This window comes from Micropterus dolomieu, linkage group LG22, assembly GCF_021292245.1.
Source record: "Micropterus dolomieu isolate WLL.071019.BEF.003 ecotype Adirondacks linkage group LG22, ASM2129224v1, whole genome shotgun sequence".
NCBI lineage: Eukaryota > Metazoa > Chordata > Actinopteri > Centrarchiformes > Centrarchidae > Micropterus > Micropterus dolomieu.
Genome location: NC_060171.1, coordinates 15,278,687 through 15,296,375, shown reverse-complemented (window position 1 = coordinate 15,296,375; position 17,689 = coordinate 15,278,687). Strand labels below are relative to the sequence as shown.

General features: G+C 39.8%; 2 protein-coding genes and 1 non-coding gene across 10 annotated transcripts in view; 1 reads left to right on the top strand and 2 right to left on the bottom strand.

Moving 5' to 3' along the window:
- Positions 1 to 17,689, top strand: part of ddb2 (damage-specific DNA binding protein 2) — an 81,513-nt gene that overhangs the window by 57,524 nt on the left and 6,300 nt on the right. The gene's annotated exons all lie outside the window — the stretch shown is intronic.
- kif23 (kinesin family member 23) lies at positions 960 to 17,449 on the bottom strand. Of its 6 annotated transcripts, XM_046036937.1 has the most exons (24): positions 17,291 to 17,449; positions 16,968 to 17,034; positions 16,652 to 16,780; positions 14,429 to 14,534; positions 14,053 to 14,189; positions 13,815 to 13,927; positions 13,538 to 13,708; positions 13,311 to 13,355; positions 12,095 to 12,207; positions 11,717 to 11,838; positions 11,501 to 11,603; positions 11,344 to 11,423; positions 11,146 to 11,265; positions 10,902 to 11,061; positions 10,404 to 10,565; positions 10,113 to 10,279; positions 9,849 to 10,022; positions 9,482 to 9,685; positions 8,085 to 8,399; positions 7,651 to 7,884; positions 2,258 to 2,346; positions 2,090 to 2,168; positions 1,356 to 1,426; positions 960 to 1,281 (listed from the first exon to the last, which is right to left on the bottom strand). In XM_046036937.1, the coding sequence occupies exons 1-24, from the start codon at positions 17,302 to 17,304 to the stop codon at positions 1,266 to 1,268; spliced, it is 2,991 nt and encodes a 996-aa protein (XP_045892893.1). In that variant the 5' UTR covers positions 17,305 to 17,449; the 3' UTR covers positions 960 to 1,265. The 6 variants fall into 6 exon arrangements, with proteins under 6 accessions (XP_045892893.1, XP_045892894.1, XP_045892897.1 ...); XM_046036938.1 differs by lacking the exon at positions 13,311 to 13,355 and having other exon boundaries at positions 17,291 to 17,448; XM_046036941.1 differs by lacking the exon at positions 8,085 to 8,399 and having other exon boundaries at positions 17,291 to 17,447.
- On the bottom strand, positions 11,956 to 12,052 carry LOC123962559. Its single transcript, XR_006822991.1, has one exon. It is a non-coding gene; the product is annotated as a Z30 small nucleolar RNA (small nucleolar RNA).

Here is a 17,689-nt window from a genome sequence, read left to right as displayed (position 1 = left end):
CATTCCGGTAAGTTGGAGATTTGCAGCAATTTTCAAGCTCAGGGTTCTCTCACACTCGATGCTGTGTACACAATAATACAGCAATAAAAAAGAAAATCCAATACTCTGCTATAACACTGAGGCTAATTTGTTACCTAAGGAGTAATTTTATGGTGTGGGTTATAACCAAGCCACCAAACTAATCCGAGAACCAACCACACATAAGTGAAGGCCAGGACATAGTCAGGCTTTTTAATGCCTGGGACCCATCTGACTCCACCTGAATCCAGCCAACCAGACTAATTTAATATGGATTTATATACAAGGTGTCTTGTTTAACATAATGAATATCTAATCAAGCATGAGCACCGGAAAGCAATTTCTGCAAAGTAATTGAAAGCAGACTTTGTTTATATGACAGAATATTGTTACACTTTTGGCACAGGCTCGCCCAGAGCTCTAACTCGACATTAAAGCTCTTTTCCCAAGCATCATTTTGAAATAAATGGGGGGGGAAGTCTCTTTATTAGCCTATCAACAGTTCTGCTGACTAAGGATTGTTTGTTGTACAACAGCACAAAATTGGTCCTTTTAACTTCAAAAGATGCTAGAATTTATCAAACACATCTAACATTTGTCATACTGATAACATGCTTACAGAGTAGTGCAGTATGAAGGACTCCTCACAGCTGTAAGACATCCTGTGCCTTTCAACTGAATTGTTAGTCATGATTTATTTTACTGCTGTCCTGTGCTGCCTTCTAGTGTTCAGAAATTAACCCTGGCAGTAATTGCTTAGAGCATTATTGTACCGTCACATTTGCATTGTAATCACACACACACAGCAAATGGAATTTTATTCCAGAGTGTTAGAGAGCTCAGTTTCAGTGGCAGAAGTGAACTGTTGCATGTATAAAGAAATTCAAAAAGAATTTCATTATGCAAGCTCAGTATAATTCACCACTCAAGAAGAAATGGCATGTAGTAGACAAATTTATTGTGGCAGCTTCACAATGACTTGTGTCATGTAACATGTTGCAGACACTCTTCAGCAGTGGGGCCACAGTAACTAAATATTTGTCACTGTCCTTAACCAAATAATACTTTATTGGTTCAAATACAACAAAATATATCTTTGGTGACCCATGTGTATACACTTATGCATATATAAAAAGTATTGAAAATGTTTAAATATTACTAGGACCTAAATATAAGAGTTCAGACTATTGCACAACAGCCAGGTGAGGACCAAGGGAGGTGATTGCTGGAGCAGCTGGTGGCTGCTTTTAGGGTTTTCTGCGCCTGTAAAAGAGAAGAGTTTAATACTCCAGAGGAAATGCTATTCTCAGATGTGATCTATAAAAGTGGCTGCTTACTTGGTGATTCCATGATGCTCATAGCCAGGACCCATGTTTGATCCAGCCCTCATCTCCATAGCCACAGAGCACTGTGAACAAAAGAAATATTGGGACCTAAATCTGAGGGGTTGGCACATTTACCTTTCACCATATGATTAATAGCGCATTAGCAACACCGCAGTGAAGATAAATACTTCAACACGCCAATGATAGAGTTTTCCTGTACGTTTTCCACCCCAGGTCACTTCATATAGCATTCTTATTTCACTCATAACATGTACAGAAATAAGACATTGCACAGATATGTTATAAGCCAAGACATGTTCAGTTTTTGTTGAAATTGTCACATTTGATTTTACTCTACAGTGATTTCAGTGTATTATATTTAGAGCTTAAATTCAACACAAGATTAGTCAGCTATTTTGATAATTGATTAATCTTTTACTTTTGTTACATGTCATTTATTTACATTGTAATTTGAAAATGTTTTATATTGGTCAGACAAAACATTTTGACATCAATTTTTATAGTCCAAACTGTTGGTTAATGGAGTAAATCAGCAAATAAATCTACAATCAAATTTTGAAGCCTCCCAAGTATAGTAAATTAGAAGATATTTACCCAGTCAGAGTATTTTTCCTCAAGAACAAGAGATGTGTTCAGATGTGTTTAAGGCTGGCCACCTACCTTCCATATACATGCAAGGTTTATTACACAGTTGTTTATTGGAGATTAATCAGTTTTCATCCTACCCTTGTCTCCACATCAGTCCAAGCACCATCTGTTTGATCTCCATGGGCAGGCGTGCCTTCTGAAGACTTTCTTTTACGCCTTCAAATGTAAAGTGACAAAAAGGAAAAAAGTTCATCATTATAATATCCGACGCTATCTGACGTTAATAACCAGCTGTAGGCCACTACCTTGGGACTGTGGTGAGCTCCTGTTTTAGTGTCTCGATGTCTGTGAACTGGACAGCCTGTCCCCCTCCTCTGGTTTTAATGACCTCGCCCTGAAAAATGAACATATGTAATAAATGAGGTAAAAGCCAACTTTAACCAGTACAAAATGCAAATGTTCTGTTAAGATGTGGTGCTACTCATTTTGTTTTGACAAGACCGTTAGTTAGCAAGTGCAGCACATTGCAGTAGTGTCGAACACCGAAGACAACTAATGAAAACCCCAAAATCAGTATCTCAGAAAATTAGATTATTGTGAAAAGGTTCAATATTGAAGACACCTGGTGCTAATTTACTCAAAACACCTGCAAAGGCCTTTAAATGGTCTTTCAGTCTAGTTCTGGAGGCTACACAATCATGGGGAAGACTGACTTGACAGCTGTCCACCTGCACACAGTGCCAAAGCTACTAGTACCTGTTTTAAGGACCATGGTATCCTTGTTCTTAATTGGCCAGCAAACTCGCCTGACCTTAACCCTATAGAAAATCTATGTGGTATTGTGAAAAGGAAGATGCGATATGCCAGACCCAACAATGCAGAAGAGCTGAAGGCCACTATCAGAGCAACCTGGGCTCTCATAACACCTGAGCAGTGCCACAGACTGATCGACTCCATGCCACGCCGCATTGCTGCAGTAATTCAGGCAAAAGGAGCCCCAACTAAGTATTGAGTGCTGTACATGTTCAGATACTAATTTTGAGATATAACTAATGAAAATCCCAAATTCATTGTCAGTTTTAATCACAATTAAAGGAAATAAACATTTGAAATCAGTCTGTGTGTAATTAATATAATATCCAAGTTTCACTTTTTGAATGGAATTACTGAAATTAATCAAGTTTGATATTGTAATTATGACCAGCACCTGTATGTTTAGTTCCAACTTTCCTCATTTCTACAAGACCCATTGCCTCTAACCCCTTCCCACCAATCACTTACACAAAGAATCAGTATCTGTTTACCAAGATTTAAAATCAGGTGCCTGAAATGCCCCCCCTTTAACCAAAAAAAGCAGCTTGGGAGCAAGATATAGGTTGATCCTTCTCTGAGGACATAGGGGTATCACAATTTCAATATGAAAATATCAAATCATTCAATTCCAGCCTTCAAAAGCAGGATCGGTGATTACACAACTAGAAAATCCTCCTGGTGTCTTTTATCAGGTGAGTAAAATCAAGCTGCTGTTGTGAAGTACAGTTCTGCAGTTTGTTTCCCCATTGACTAGTGAAAAAAGTCACCATTTTCAATTTATGTTACTTTGGTTTGTAAAAGGCCAAGTATGCAAAAACATAAGATTCTGCTGCATATTCAAAAAATATTTAAGGCCAGACTTTGTGGGGACGTCATCCTGTCTCAGAACCATGTCGACAAGCATGGATGAGACTGCCGAAGCTATACAGATTATTGTAAGTCACAGAAATAAACTCTTAAATTGACATAGACCTTTGCTCAAGGAACAAGGAAGATGGCGGGCCAAGCAGGGTGCAGTGAGGCAGGTGCTGCTCCTCCAAAGTCAAATGTCATTCTAAAATCACACCGACCTCAACAAAGAGTGCAATTTTGCATTGTACTTCTGCGATCCGCGAGCAAATCTTAAGGGATTACTTGGAGGGCACAAACATTTGCAGTCTCACTGGAAAAAGTGAACAAATTCAACATCTTATTGCAGACTCAAATTTGGATTATCTGTGTCCATCAGAAACCTGCCTACATAAAAACTCTCCAAGTGCAGCACTAAGTGTCCCGGGGTACAATATCTATAGGAGGGACAGGCCCGAAGGACGAGGAGGAGGGTTAATGTTTTATGTCAGAGATAATATCTGCCATCAAATCCAGTGGCGATGTGATAATGGGCTTGAATGTATTGGTCTTATTACACTGTCTCCACAAATGTCTTTTACCCTTGTTGGTCTGTATAGACCACCCTCTTCCAAAATTGCTTTTTTTGAACAGCTAATAAATGCAACAGAGGTGCCCTTAAATGAATTACAAATACCTTTGATCTGTTAAAGGGACAGTTAAGGGACCAACAAGAACAGCACTCAAAAACACAGACCTGCTATTTAGTAATAAACCAGAAAGAATTGTCAACACATTTATTATGATCACTGAGTTATCTGATCATAACTTAACCCTTGCAGTTAGGAAATTATCCAAAAAGCGCCTTAGTTGTGGTGTTAAAAAAAACCCGGTCAGGCGACTCAGCGCAGAATACCTAAGGGAGAACATCATAATTTTGAAAATGCAATTAAAAGGGATTAAATGGAATAAAATTCTGTCTCATTCTGATGTTGACTCTGACTGTCAGATTTCTCTCCCCACAATTCAATGTATAATGAATACCTTTTTAAGGAAAACTAAACCTGGCTGCAGACAAAAAAAAAAGCGCTCTTCCAAGGTTAAGTGGGGATATACATAAATTGAGAGAACGTGATGCGGCACTGTTAGCCGCCCTAAAATCTAAATTAGTAACTGGGACTAAGAAGTAAGGTAACAAGAGATTAGGAATACAAAAGCTATATTTTTTATTAATGTTATTGATCAAGCAAAAGGAAATACTAAATTGATTTGGGAGAACATAAAGAGGTTGACAGGTAAACATAATGGTAACGAAAAGCGCCTTGAAATCTGTGTGAATGGCAGTATTACACAGGATGAAGCTCAAATAGCAACTCTTAATTCATATTTTGTGGAATCTGTACGGACATTGATCCAGAATCCCTCCACCAATCTAATAAGCATTATGCCTATAAAATTATAATAAATGTATTTGAGATTCAGGAAATTACTGAAATTAAAGTAAGAAGGATTATAAATTCCCTTAAGAGTTCTAAAGCCAAAGATGTATATGGACTGGACACAAATGCAATCAATAGATTCATTAATGAAGGGGTCTTTCCAAAAGCATGGAAGGCAGCTATAATAACACCAATTCACCAAGCAGGTGATCCATCAGAGGTTTGCAATTATAGACCAATTAGTATAGTGCCTACCGTGTCAAAGGTAATTGAAAAGGTATGTAGCAGAACAACTTACTAGCCGCCTTAACAGCACTTTCAGATTGCATCCTATGCAGTTTGGCTTTAGATCGAACTATTCAACGGAAACTGCTTTTTCCTTGAGAATGTGAGATTTAAACTAGATCATGCATGTGATTGGCAAAGGGCAAAAAAGCAGGAAAATATATAGAGACCCGCTGACACCCCGATTAAACTGGCAGCGGCAGGACCCATGACAACTTATTTGGTGGATGTGTTGCAGTGGGAATCAAAGACAAGTGTCTAATCCACTGCGCCATTGCAACCTCTCAACAGCTAAATGTGCAACATGAAATAATTGAGTCTATAACTAAATAATATAACTACTAACTTTCAAATTAGTTCAGTCAAAGTTAATAGATTCTTTTTAATGAATAAGAGACAGCAGCAAGGGTTGTCGCCTGTGTAAGACCTGGTGGCCTAACTGTTAAAGAAACAGTTATATTATTATGAAACAGCCTTATATAAACCCTGTCACAACCATTCACAAGATTTTTTTTAAAAACTTGCCAAAACCTTTAACATAAGGATGACTTAAAAAGCAACCATTCATACAGCAAAGTGTAGCCTATTGATCAATTGATAACAAAGTCAAAGTAAACATTACATAGCTTAACAAGCAATAATCAAAACATACCCAAATTATCCGACCGGCCGGAGTTTGAGTTTCCCCATTGCTGTGTTGCTTTAGCTGATGCTTCAGTTAGCCCAAGTATAAATGTAGAACTGTTCGCGGTTGACGGACGACAATGTTCTTTGCATCTTAGACTGTGACACAATAATGGCAATAATAATAACGTTAGCAGACTGTTAAATACCTCTCTCCCCCTCTTCTCCTGTCTTCCTTTAGCTTTTTGGCTAACAGCTTACTTTAACATCATAAGGTCCGGCACCGCTGAGCTGCAGCGCAGTCACGTCGGGGATGGTGCGTTCAGTAGCACAGCGTTACTTGGATTAGTAACTGTAATAGTATAAATGTTATAAATCTGGAAAAATCCCATCCCTGCTAGATAAAGGGGGAGTTGTTGGGGCCATATTCCCAGACCTAAAGAAAGCCTTTGACACTGTGGATCATGATGTCCTACTTGCAAAGCTCTCATTGTTTAACTTCTCCCCAAATGGTATTAAATGGATGCAATCATATCTTGAAGGCAGAGCACAGCAGGTCAAGGTAAATGATGAGGTGTCATCAGCCCTCAAGTGTGGTATTGGTGTACCTTAGGGATCAAATCTGGGGCCCTGTTGTTTAGCCTTTACATAAATGACCTACCCACTGTAAACCCTAGAAATGGTTGTGCGTGAAAATCCCAGTAACTGAGCAGATTGTGAAATACTCAGACCGGCCCATCTGGCACCAACAACCATGCCACGCTCAAAATTGCTTAAATCACCTTTCTTTCCCATTCTGACATTCAGTTTGGAGTTCAGGAGATTGTCTTGACCAGGACCACACCCCTAAATGCATTGAAGCAACTGCCATGTGATTGGTTGATTAGATAATTGCATTAATGAGAAATTGAACAGGTGTTCCTAATAATCCTTTAGGTGAGAGTGAGTGAGTGTGTAAGTGTGTTGTGATTTTAAATATATAAAAGCAGAAAACAACTGATAATAGACACTGTCTGTAGTAAGAGGAGACTGTATAATACCCATGAGGAGGACTGCCTTTGCACAGTCAGCTTTTTCCAGTGAGAGCAGCTTACACATGGAATAGTCTGCCAACTGTTATTAGAGATTGTGAAACGTACTATTCATTTAAACTGAATTTAAAATCATGGTTAAAAGACAAGTATGTGACTATAGTCTGAATTATTCAGAAATACCTGAAGAGTGCTTTGTTGTATGTTTTTTAAATTGTTGTCCTTGTTTTAAAGTATTTTACGTGTCTTTGTGAAAGGTATCTTGTTATATGGATAAGTACTGTTGTTCCTGTTTTAGTGTATTTTATATAGTTGTGATAACACCTGCCCAGGGACTACAGTCGAACATTAGCCAAGCTGGCTAAACTGGCACATTTACAGAAATATTTATCAATGTGCACTGTCTCTGTAAACTTAAACTCTAAATTTAAAAAAGAAAGAAAATAAATAAATGTGAAACCTGTGATAGCAGCTACCATTAACTGCTCGTAGCACCAGCTGTAGCAGCGTCCGCAGTGACTGAGATACCTTACACCAAGTAAAAACCCTCCCAAAAAGAAACAGACTGTAATGAAGTGAAACCAAACAGCAATTCATTCTGCTAAATCAGGGAAAACACATTTGCTATTTAAGATGCAGACATTTATGAGTTAAAAATTCTGTTGCAGCGTTCATTACCTTAATAAGTTTGGTCTGTACCTCGCCATCAGAGGCAACCTCCTGGTGTGTCAACACATATCTGTCACACTTCGACAGGGCCTTCTCAGTGGCTGCAGACACCTGGATGGAATTGGGGATCACGGGCTGCAAAACTGTACCCAAGTCCATGCTGGAGGACGGCTTGTGATCCACCCACTTCTCCCCGCCAGCTGAGCGGGAGCGACGGTGCAGCGGCCGCACTGGTGTCGTCGTCTACAGAGCGGGGAAAGCATTTGAAAAGAGGGGGGTGGGGGGAAACAGGGACATGCATAAATCTATGGCAAAGGATTACATAAAATTCTAACAAAGACATGAATGGGGATATCTTCGTCACTTGTAGGAACCCAAATTTGGGGAAAACAGAATCTTTCACTGTACAACTTCATGCTGCTGCCTGTAGCCAACTCACTGACCCTGTAGCTTCTCTCAATTAGGTCTAGATCAAATCTAGGACAGCTGGCCTCTTCTTGCTGTCTAGCACAACACAGAGCTCTCCTCCTGGCCCGGCTGGCTGAGCAACCTGATGCGGACTGGGATCTTGTGGGTGTACTAGGGGAATGCGTACTGTCCTGGGCCACCCGCTGCTCCCATGCAGAGATGTAATTAGCCACAGACAAAGAGCTACTGGTGCTGGGAACGTGGCATGCGGGCCTTGGGTTCATTTCAACCTCTTCAACTCTAGTGGCACTGACTGGCCCTGGCCTGACATGGGGAGAATCAACAGGGCACTGGGGAGCAAAGTGGAAAGACTGCACAATTACACTCATGCACGGTTAGATGTTAGTACAGAAGAGTCAAATGTTACAGTAGCTGGTTGACCAAAGAGCATTTCATAAGGAATGAGACAGCAGCAGACACCCGCACAGTCTCATGTAATCGCATACAACAGCCTTGCAATACATTCTTCTTCTTTTGTGAGGATTGTTATATTTTGTGTGAAAGTGTCATTTTTGGAGCTGCAACAATTAGTTGATTAATCACTTAGTCAAACAGAAAATGTATCTGCAGGTTTAGGTTATTGTTCGAGCAAAAAAGCCAAACGTTTGATAGTTCCAGCTTTTAAAAATGGTAGTTGTTGCTTTTCCTTGTCGAACTGTATATCATTTTTATATTTTGGGGTTTTGGACTTTGCAGACCGTTCATGTGGGTTACTATGGCCATTTTGACCGTTCGATGTTATGTAGCCCCAATTACTCAAAATTGGTAGATAAAATAAAGGAAATAATTGTCAGCCTACTATATGTAAATGTGGTGACACAAAATACCTGAAACAATCAGCTAATCAACTTAAGTGAATTAGAAACAACTTATTAGGCAAAAAAAGTAAATTAATTGCTCTTTTCAGCTTTAATTTAATGATTTTTTGCTTATTTGTTTTAGATCAAATTTAATATCTTCAGGTTAAGGACAAACATCTGAAGACAACACCTTGGACATTTTTCACCATTTTGATATTCTATATACTAAACATTCAAGTAATCGAATTCATAGACTAATAATAATAATAAATAAGAGACACTTAAAAGTTCCTGGACAATTAAATCAACACTTCTGTGAAATTATATCAAACTTAAAATGTTAAGTTTCACAAAGGTAGTGAGCTGCTGCAGGACTAATGCACTGGACTACCTTATAATATACAGGAATTATTACTACTGTCACATTGAGATTAGTAATATTAGTCAGGAAAGCTTTGAAAGAACAGAATTTGGTTAAACTGCCCCCGTCATGTCATCCAACAGTATTTAGTAACAGATACATTAATCAGGAGTTAGGGCAGGAACTTTAGATGTGCACTGTCAAAACATACAGGGACAGGTGAGGGCGAGGCTGATCTCTTTGCAGGGAGGCGTTCCTCTCTGGAAGGCCGCTTAGGCTGCGTCTGACGTGGTGGAGGATCAGGACGACCTGGAGTCTTGCTCTCAGTCACAATGGCCTTCAGCTGCTTCAGCTTCTCGTCTTTCACCCAGAGCTTGTTTTGCATCTCCAGCTGCATGGCATTAACGCGTCTGTCCTGCACAGCAAGAGGTATGATGTGTAAGTGCAGCACCACTGACTGTATAAATGATCATTGGGAAAGTTGAGACATTTAATAATTAAAAAAAAAAAAAAAAGTAGTAAAACTACACAGAAGGCTACTTTATTTATAAAAATCTGTGTTATGAGGAGTAACTCACACATTCTTTCTCCCACTTGAACTGTGTGTCTGAGACCACGCCATGCATACGCTGCTCCAAGCGTCTCTTGTCAGACTGCTCCCTCTGCAGCCTCTGATCTCTGGTCTCCAGTTCCTGCTGTAGTGCACGTTTGTCATCCTCATAGATTTTAGTGGTTTTCTGCAGGATGTCAATCTGGAACAGAACCATGTGGGACATTTAAGAAACTGAGCAATACACCTACAAACCAGCGAACTCCAGGAGGTTTGCATGTTTTGGTCTCACCTTGTGTTCTTGCATCTTAATTCTCTTCTCCAAGCGTTCGATCTCTGCCTTGGAGCTCTGGATCATCTTGTCCTTCTCCGTGAGTTTGCCATTTTGTTCTTGAATAAAATGGTCATTAGAAATGAGGTTGTTGTCCAGTTCCTGAAGCTTGGACTTCATCACGTTGGCTAAAAAAAATAAATAAAAATAAATACACAAACATGGAGCAAGAGAACATGTGAGCCAACTTTTCAAGCAACCTGAACTGTAAAAGCCAAGAGGGGATGGATGAGCCAGATGGCGAGAAGTTACCTGCTTTGTTGTATTCTTCGATCATCATCTGTCGGATCCTGTGTCTATTCTGCAGAGCTTCGATCAGCCTGGGCAGGGTGATGTCATCATGAGGGTCAGTTACCACAGAGGAGGGTAGAGGTGGGAGGCTGTGCACCAGGTGGCTCATAACAGAGTGCACATCTAAGGAAACACAAGATTGCTAAAAGCTCTTTTCTGTGTTGATAAGTGTACAAAATATTCTACATATGAAAACAAAATATACACAGAATTTGTGTGGGCTGTCTTAATGTGAGGACCAATGTCATCACGCTTGATGTTTATAAAGGAGTAGTACATGACTGAATAATAAACGCAGCAGATAAATCAGCTAAACATTAAATTAGACAACACGAATACCACTAATGCTGATTCTCTTGGACATCTAAAAGAAAATCAACAGTAATAATATTCGTGGTGTGTAATCTCAAACAACCTTGTAATTTAGCAGATTTGGTGTATATACAGTGCATAACTAACCTCCATCTACTGGGCCGCCACGCCCCTCCAGCTTGCGAGACAGTTCCTCTTGAAAAGCCTGGTTTCTATGGCGACGGCCCGGGGTGAAGCCACAGATGGGCCTGTCCACTGGCCGAGCCACTTCCACCTCCTGGGTCATCTCTGCAAACCGCATCACCAGCTAGACAAACAGAGCGTGTCTTGTGTGTCAAGTGAAAAGCAACTTGCACGTTCATTTAAAGTAAGGGAGACAAGGTGAGCTTACCAATGTTTCCTCGTAGTCGTCGGCTTTAGGATTGACACAAACAACCATTCTGACTTTGCCCTCTCCATCAAAGTAGTTCTTGAACAGGTGAGTTACTTTAGAGTCTCTGTAGGGGACCATCTATAAACAGAAAACTTAGATTACTTACATGGCTCATCAGTAAATACGACTGTTCAGCTTCAGTCTGGCAACTCATACCCTGTTTGTGCCACACATCTGGTTTTCTCGAAGTATCTCGATGCATGTCCGCAGATTCAGCAAAGATTGATTGATGTTACCTGCAAGGTAAGAAAGTTTAATCTCACATGAACTTCAGCTGGCAATACAACCAAGTTTTGATGTTTTCATAACAAACCTGCTTCACGTATACGGGTGCCTTCTGCCCCGGTCCTGCCGGTGCGCTCACTTCCTGCTAAGTCCACCAGGCACAGCTGACTGACTGTCACCTGGCTTTTATCCTGACAAACATCAGAAATTACTTTAATATCAAAACTGCAGCTTATAATTCATTGAATATGAATTGCAAAGCTGCAAGTGTGGAATCAGACATTTGGTTTCAGTTTTAACAGACCTGGAGAATGTTGTTGCCATCTGCGTCAAGAGGGGCCTGGGCCAGTTTAATAATGAGCACACTGTGGGAGCGACTGGATTCTCTGTTCAGACGGGTGTTTGCAACCTTCCTCTTCTTCTGGCCTGGAACAACATGGTATAGGCAACTTTAACAATGTTCATTTTTACCATCTTCACATGCAATTACAACTACTCTTAGCTATTTAAAACTCCAACTGATCCATTTAACTCTTGCAAGACCTGCTCAGAGAGAAGATTAACGAAGGTCATTTCCTGGTCAGAGTCGACCCGGAGGCCAGCAATACCAGGTCAGTCACATCTACAATCATCAGTGCAGTATTAAATTTGACTCTGATTTGTAAATGTAGAAACAACTTACCTCTCCAGAACACTTGAAATGCCTCCTCTGCAGATTTAACTTCTACCTCCATACAACCAGCCACATACATGTTGTGATTCTGATCCTCCCTGAGGATTTTAGACTGAGGTGGTCTATGTTGGGAAACATAAGTGTTAGCCGCTGAAGACATGGAATTGCATTTATCATGAAAACATACATACATTTGGTTGGGGGAAATTAATGTTGCTTGACTCCAGCCACAGAAAATAAACTATGATGAAGCGCCACACAAAACAGCCAGCAGGTTTAAAGCCATTCAGGAGCTTTGCCATAAACAGACTACAAGCAGCAGCCGGGGTAATGTAATGATTTTCACAACTAAAAGAACACTCATCCACACTGGAGACATCACCTGGTGTAGCACACAATCAGCCTGTCAGTCCACATTTGAGTAGGGCTGACTCGCCTCCAGGCTAACCCCAAAATGGGCCGAGAGGTGGCTTTATTTTTCCAACCTGGAAGCTGCCGCTTAGATTTACAATTTGAGAATTTTGGCCACATCCATTGATTGCTTTGAGAATTGATTAATTTGGCCATTATTTGATCTATAAAAAGGTCAGAGAAAAAAAAAATAAAAAATCCCTGACGCCCTTGGTGGTATATTCAAATGGCTTGTTTTTTTTTTCTGAGCACTAATAGACTTGCTGGGACTAGAAAGTATTTCACGTTGACATTATGAATTTTTCCAGTATTTTAATAATTGAAAATCATGTAATTAGTTATTAAAATTGTTGCAGATTCTGTTTAGTGAATTTAGTGATTGTCTAATTAACCATTTTAGCTTTGACTGTTACATAAGGAACTGTTTGTCAAAAACCTGTTTACGATAGTCACAGTAAGGTATCGAGTGGGACCACATTAGAAATAAGTCTTGTCACATGTTATCCCTTGGATTGGAGTTGTGTAGATTAAATAATTTTCTCATCAAATAGATAAGGGATTGTTTGGCATCTGCTCAAATGTTGATTTTATAACACTAGTATATAAAAAAAAAAATTCAGAACAATATTCAGCCCTACTTTTGGGTCACTTCTTAAATTGTTTTAGATTGGATTTCTCACCACAAGAAGTTTCAACATTTGAAAATGTCTCCAGCATTGACGAGGTCCCATTTACAATCTAAGGGACTGCACGTTTGTGGGTTTGCCTTAATCAAGCTACTAGTCTGATGTACGAGTATTCCCTGATCACATACATGAACTCAGTGTTCTGGCGCACAGGTGTGCCTCCACCATTCCACCTAGTAAAGAGAAAAGACATAACTTTTTGTCTTCCAGCTACTCCAACATAAAAATCACCTCTAAAACCACTACACTTTAAATATGTGAATGTCTATGTAATGACTACCCTTAACAGTTTAAACATGCCTTTAAATGGACATTTATAGCTGAAGTCTATTCATTTCATATGTCCTGAACTGACTTTGGTTTGATTGCATCTTCTTGAGTTTCCTCCAGGAGATCATAGATGTAGTTGTTGTAGATTTCTATGTAGGAGACGAAGACGCTGTAGCTGCTGTCCTCATCCACATCATCTGTTTTATAAGCCTCCTCCAGCTTAATCATGTCTGCAATTTCCGGATCAAGCTTTTGTCTGAAATCAAAAGTAGTGACTTACGTATTTTGTTATTTTATTTATACGTACATACATACACTTACATTGTAGCAGAAGACAGGTGTTTCACAGGACTCGGACTTACCTGGAGGAGGATGTTTTAGGAACAGGCAAGTTGTTTTCCCGTCTTTGGCGCTCCAACAAAGCATCAACTTCACTCTGTACCTCCACACCATTTTTGTCATCTGTCTTGAAAACCTGAAGAGTAAAAAAAAAAAAAAGGAGGGGTGGGGGGGTTAAGTTAGATAAATGTACAGATCTCACAAAGTATTACTAAATGTGGGTACAGGAAATGATAAATGCTAGTCTTTTTACTCCCTTACATATCTTTTGGCCTGATAGGGTGTTATACTGTTGAAGATCATATCAAGTGAGCGAGGTAGTAGTCCGCCCTGGCCTGGAGAGCCCGTCATGGTGAACGTCTTTCCACTTCCTGTGACCCCGTACGTAAAGAGCAGACCTACAACAACCAGAAAGGAGAGAATCAACTGCCAATAACCTCAAAGCTGAACAGCTCTTGGTCCCTGAGCATGTTAAAATGCTGGAAAGTTCAGTGGGAGAAAAATACAACAGAATTATTGGTATTAAGGTAGAGAGCTGCTGGCTGGCACCTGGCTATAGTTTACTTGTTTTTGTAAAAAAAAAAAAAAAAAAAAGAGAGAGAGAGAAGGTCTTTTTGGAGCTGGCCAATGTTCTTACCGTTTTTTCCGTGGATGAGGTCATCCACAAGAGGTTTGGCAACATCCTCAAACAGCTCCATCTGAGATATTGAAACTCTGAAGACTTTTTTGAAGGAATACTGAGTCTGAGAAGCAAAAGAGATGTGGAATATTTAGGGGGAAAACATTTAGAAAATATTCAGACTCCTTCGCTCTTCACATTGTTTTGTTGCAGCCATATGCCAAAATCATTTAAATTCATTTCACCTCTCAATCTATAGTTATTACCCCATAATGACAAAGTGAAAACAGGATTTTTGAAACAAAATGACATTGACAAGTATTCAGACCCTTAACTCTGTACGGTATTGCGCAGGTTATAAGCGGTGCATCGTTTCCTCCAGATGCTTTGAATTGAGGCCAAATATTTCAACCGTGGCCCTTCTCCCTGATTGCTCAGTTTGGCCAGGCAGCCAGCTCTAGGAAGAGTCCTGGTTGTGCCAAACATCATCCATTGAAGAATTATACAGGTCACTGTGCTCCTGAGAACCTTCAATGCAGCAGAATTTTTTGTAGCCTTCACTAGATCTGTGCCTTGACACAAGCCTGTCTCTGAGCTCTGCTGGCAGTCCCTTTGACATCATTTTTGTGCTCTGATATGCACAGTCAAGGGTGAGACCATTCCCTGATCATGTCTAATCAAGTGAATTTACCACAGCTGGACTTCTATCCAGGTGAAGAAACGTCTCCAAGATGATCAAGAGAAATGGGAGGCACCTGAGCTCAATTTCAAGGGTCATAGCAAAGGGTCTTAATACTTTTAAAAACATTTGCAAATATTTCTAAAATCCTTTTTTTTTTGCTTTGTGAGATATGAGATATTTAATGTAGATTGAGTAGAAAATGAATTTAAAAAAGTGAAGGGGTCTGAATAATGACTACAACTAATAAAGAAAAGAAACAAAGACTAACAGTTGGATATGCCTACCTCCACAGCGAGGCATGCAACAGGCATTCTTATAGGATGCCCAAACCACTTATTTCAATAACCATAATAAACCATAACCACTAATTTCAATGCAAAAGGAGAAGCAGCTCTACTCATAGCTCCTTCTGAATGTCGGAATTCCATGTTGGACGGATTAATACAACCCATCTGCCCTGGGAAAATCTATATATCCCCCAAGTAGCAGAATTTCAGCTTATCGTGGTAACTTTGGGGTTAACCCTAGGTGTTCAGTACCATAACGGAGGTTCACTTCTTACTGGGGTAGATCGCCATGGTAACTACGTCGGGAGTTGTATGTAGAGGACTATATAGTGAGCTCACTTGCATTATTAAAACAACTTTCAGATACTACTCTGGTCATTATTTCAGTGCTGTCGGACAATCAGTTGGTGGACTGTTTTTTTTCCTATTAGGGCAAAGCATGATGGTATGTAGGGCTTGGTTAGTGACCATCGGTTGTACACTACTTTTCAAAATGCATTCTAGGATACATTGAATGAACTATATAGGATATAATAATTATCACTATACATTCGGACAACCCTATAAAATGGCAAGCTCACTATATAGTCCTGTATATAGAGAGTAGTAGGTGATTTCGGACACAGCCTCAGTCTTTCGACCACTATTTGAGCACTTTTAGTGGTATGAATGGATTTTTTTGCTTTGTTGCTTTATAAAGTTAATTCAGAACAATGTTTGGAACAATTTTGAGTGTTTTAAATAAAGGAATCAGGTTTTTGAAGTGACTTGTCCATGTTTGCGATTGGTCAGCTGCTGCCAACACCGCCCATTTGAACATGCTCATGGCTAGATTGGGAAACCCTAGGTTGACTTACTGAGTTGATAACCAGCTTTTTTTGACAGCCTATCGCAATTGTTATGGTTAGTGAAGGCAGATAATGAAAAAGCTATCCTGGCTATTGTTTTTAGTAAGTTGTAATTTGGTATACTACTGTGTATTTATGTCAGCACGACAGTATAAGTGGAATTTACTCAAAATAAACATTCTCCATGTTCATCATAATTAAGGAGCATGTGCAATGTTGTGGCTCATTGCGTTTTCAGTAGTTTTTGAATAATAAAAACTCTATAACTAAGCTGCTGTATATCGGGCTTTGGCTACACAAACAATACTTGTTAGGAGCAATTAGTTGGTTTTGGTCTTTTTATGGGATTTGTTTACCATACTGCTTAAAGTATGCGAACAAAGGGGGAAAACGCAAACTACTGCAGGTTAAATAGATTTGCTACCTCTTTGTACTCTCCATTGCGGTTTGTTTTGAAGCCTTCAGGGGCGTGCAGCTGGATGGTGGTGCTGCTGATCACCTCAATACAGCACTCCTCGTCCTCCACACCCAGAGGTCGTACACGGCAGTACACCTGAGAGAAAAATACATCTGTCACATTATGTCCACGACGAAGGATTTATTACTTTACCACATTTGATAGTTGTAACTTCTGGACACAAATCGATTGAAATAGTAATAAGCTTTACCCTAAAACTACAACTTTCCAAACATTAATTACATCCCACAAGTACCTTAATGAACATCTCAGTGATACTCACCCCCACCGGGTCTTTCTGGTTGCTTGAAGGCTTTTTTGGAGGAGGCCTGCGGGGGGTTTTACCCTTCCTGAATAAATAAGTCACATTTCATTAGCACAGTACATAGTTATCCTTTCATTACAGTGAGCGCCAGTGCGTTAACAAAGCCACAGGCTAGACGGCTTATTAGCCCCCGGCTAATGGACGGCTAAGCTAACTTAGCTGTCCTTGTTTGAATAGCGCGGAATAACGTTATGCTACTTAAACTTTACCACGACATTTAGGTGGATTAGCACAACACTTGTAAGCAACGTGGTGTGAAATAATAATTAAAATCTACTTACGCTTGTCTGATCATTGTATCTCGCTGCTTCCTGTAGTCTTACTGGTCCTGTTGGGGCAATTTTGAACTTTCCCTCCGCCTGAAACCAGAGGACTTTTTTCGAAACGAGCCGGCAGCAGCCAATAAGATTTCAGAGCAGCCAAACACGTGTTTCCGCCTTCACTTCCGAGCATCTGATGGACAGAACAAACGTGAAATGTTTCCTTTCGCTAATGCGAATTAGAAACCAAACAAAAACAAACAGCAACAAGAATTTACACGGTATAGGAGCTATGTTTTTCAGATTTAGGTTTTAACCATTTCAAAAAATCTATTATATAGAGGATAGATTATAAATAAAAATGGCTAAAGACTACTTTTGTGGAAGCTAATGGGATTCCAAATAAAGAAAAAAATAAAA

Coding starts and splice junctions, on each gene's coding strand:
- kif23 (XM_046036937.1), bottom strand. Junction 10,280..10,403: donor CGAAGAATACAACAAAGCAG/GTAACTTCTCGC, acceptor TATTTTTTTTAG/CCAACGTGATGAAGTCCAAG. Junction 10,023..10,112: donor TTAAGATGCAAGAACACAAG/GTGAGACCAAAA, acceptor GTTCTGTTCCAG/ATTGACATCCTGCAGAAAAC.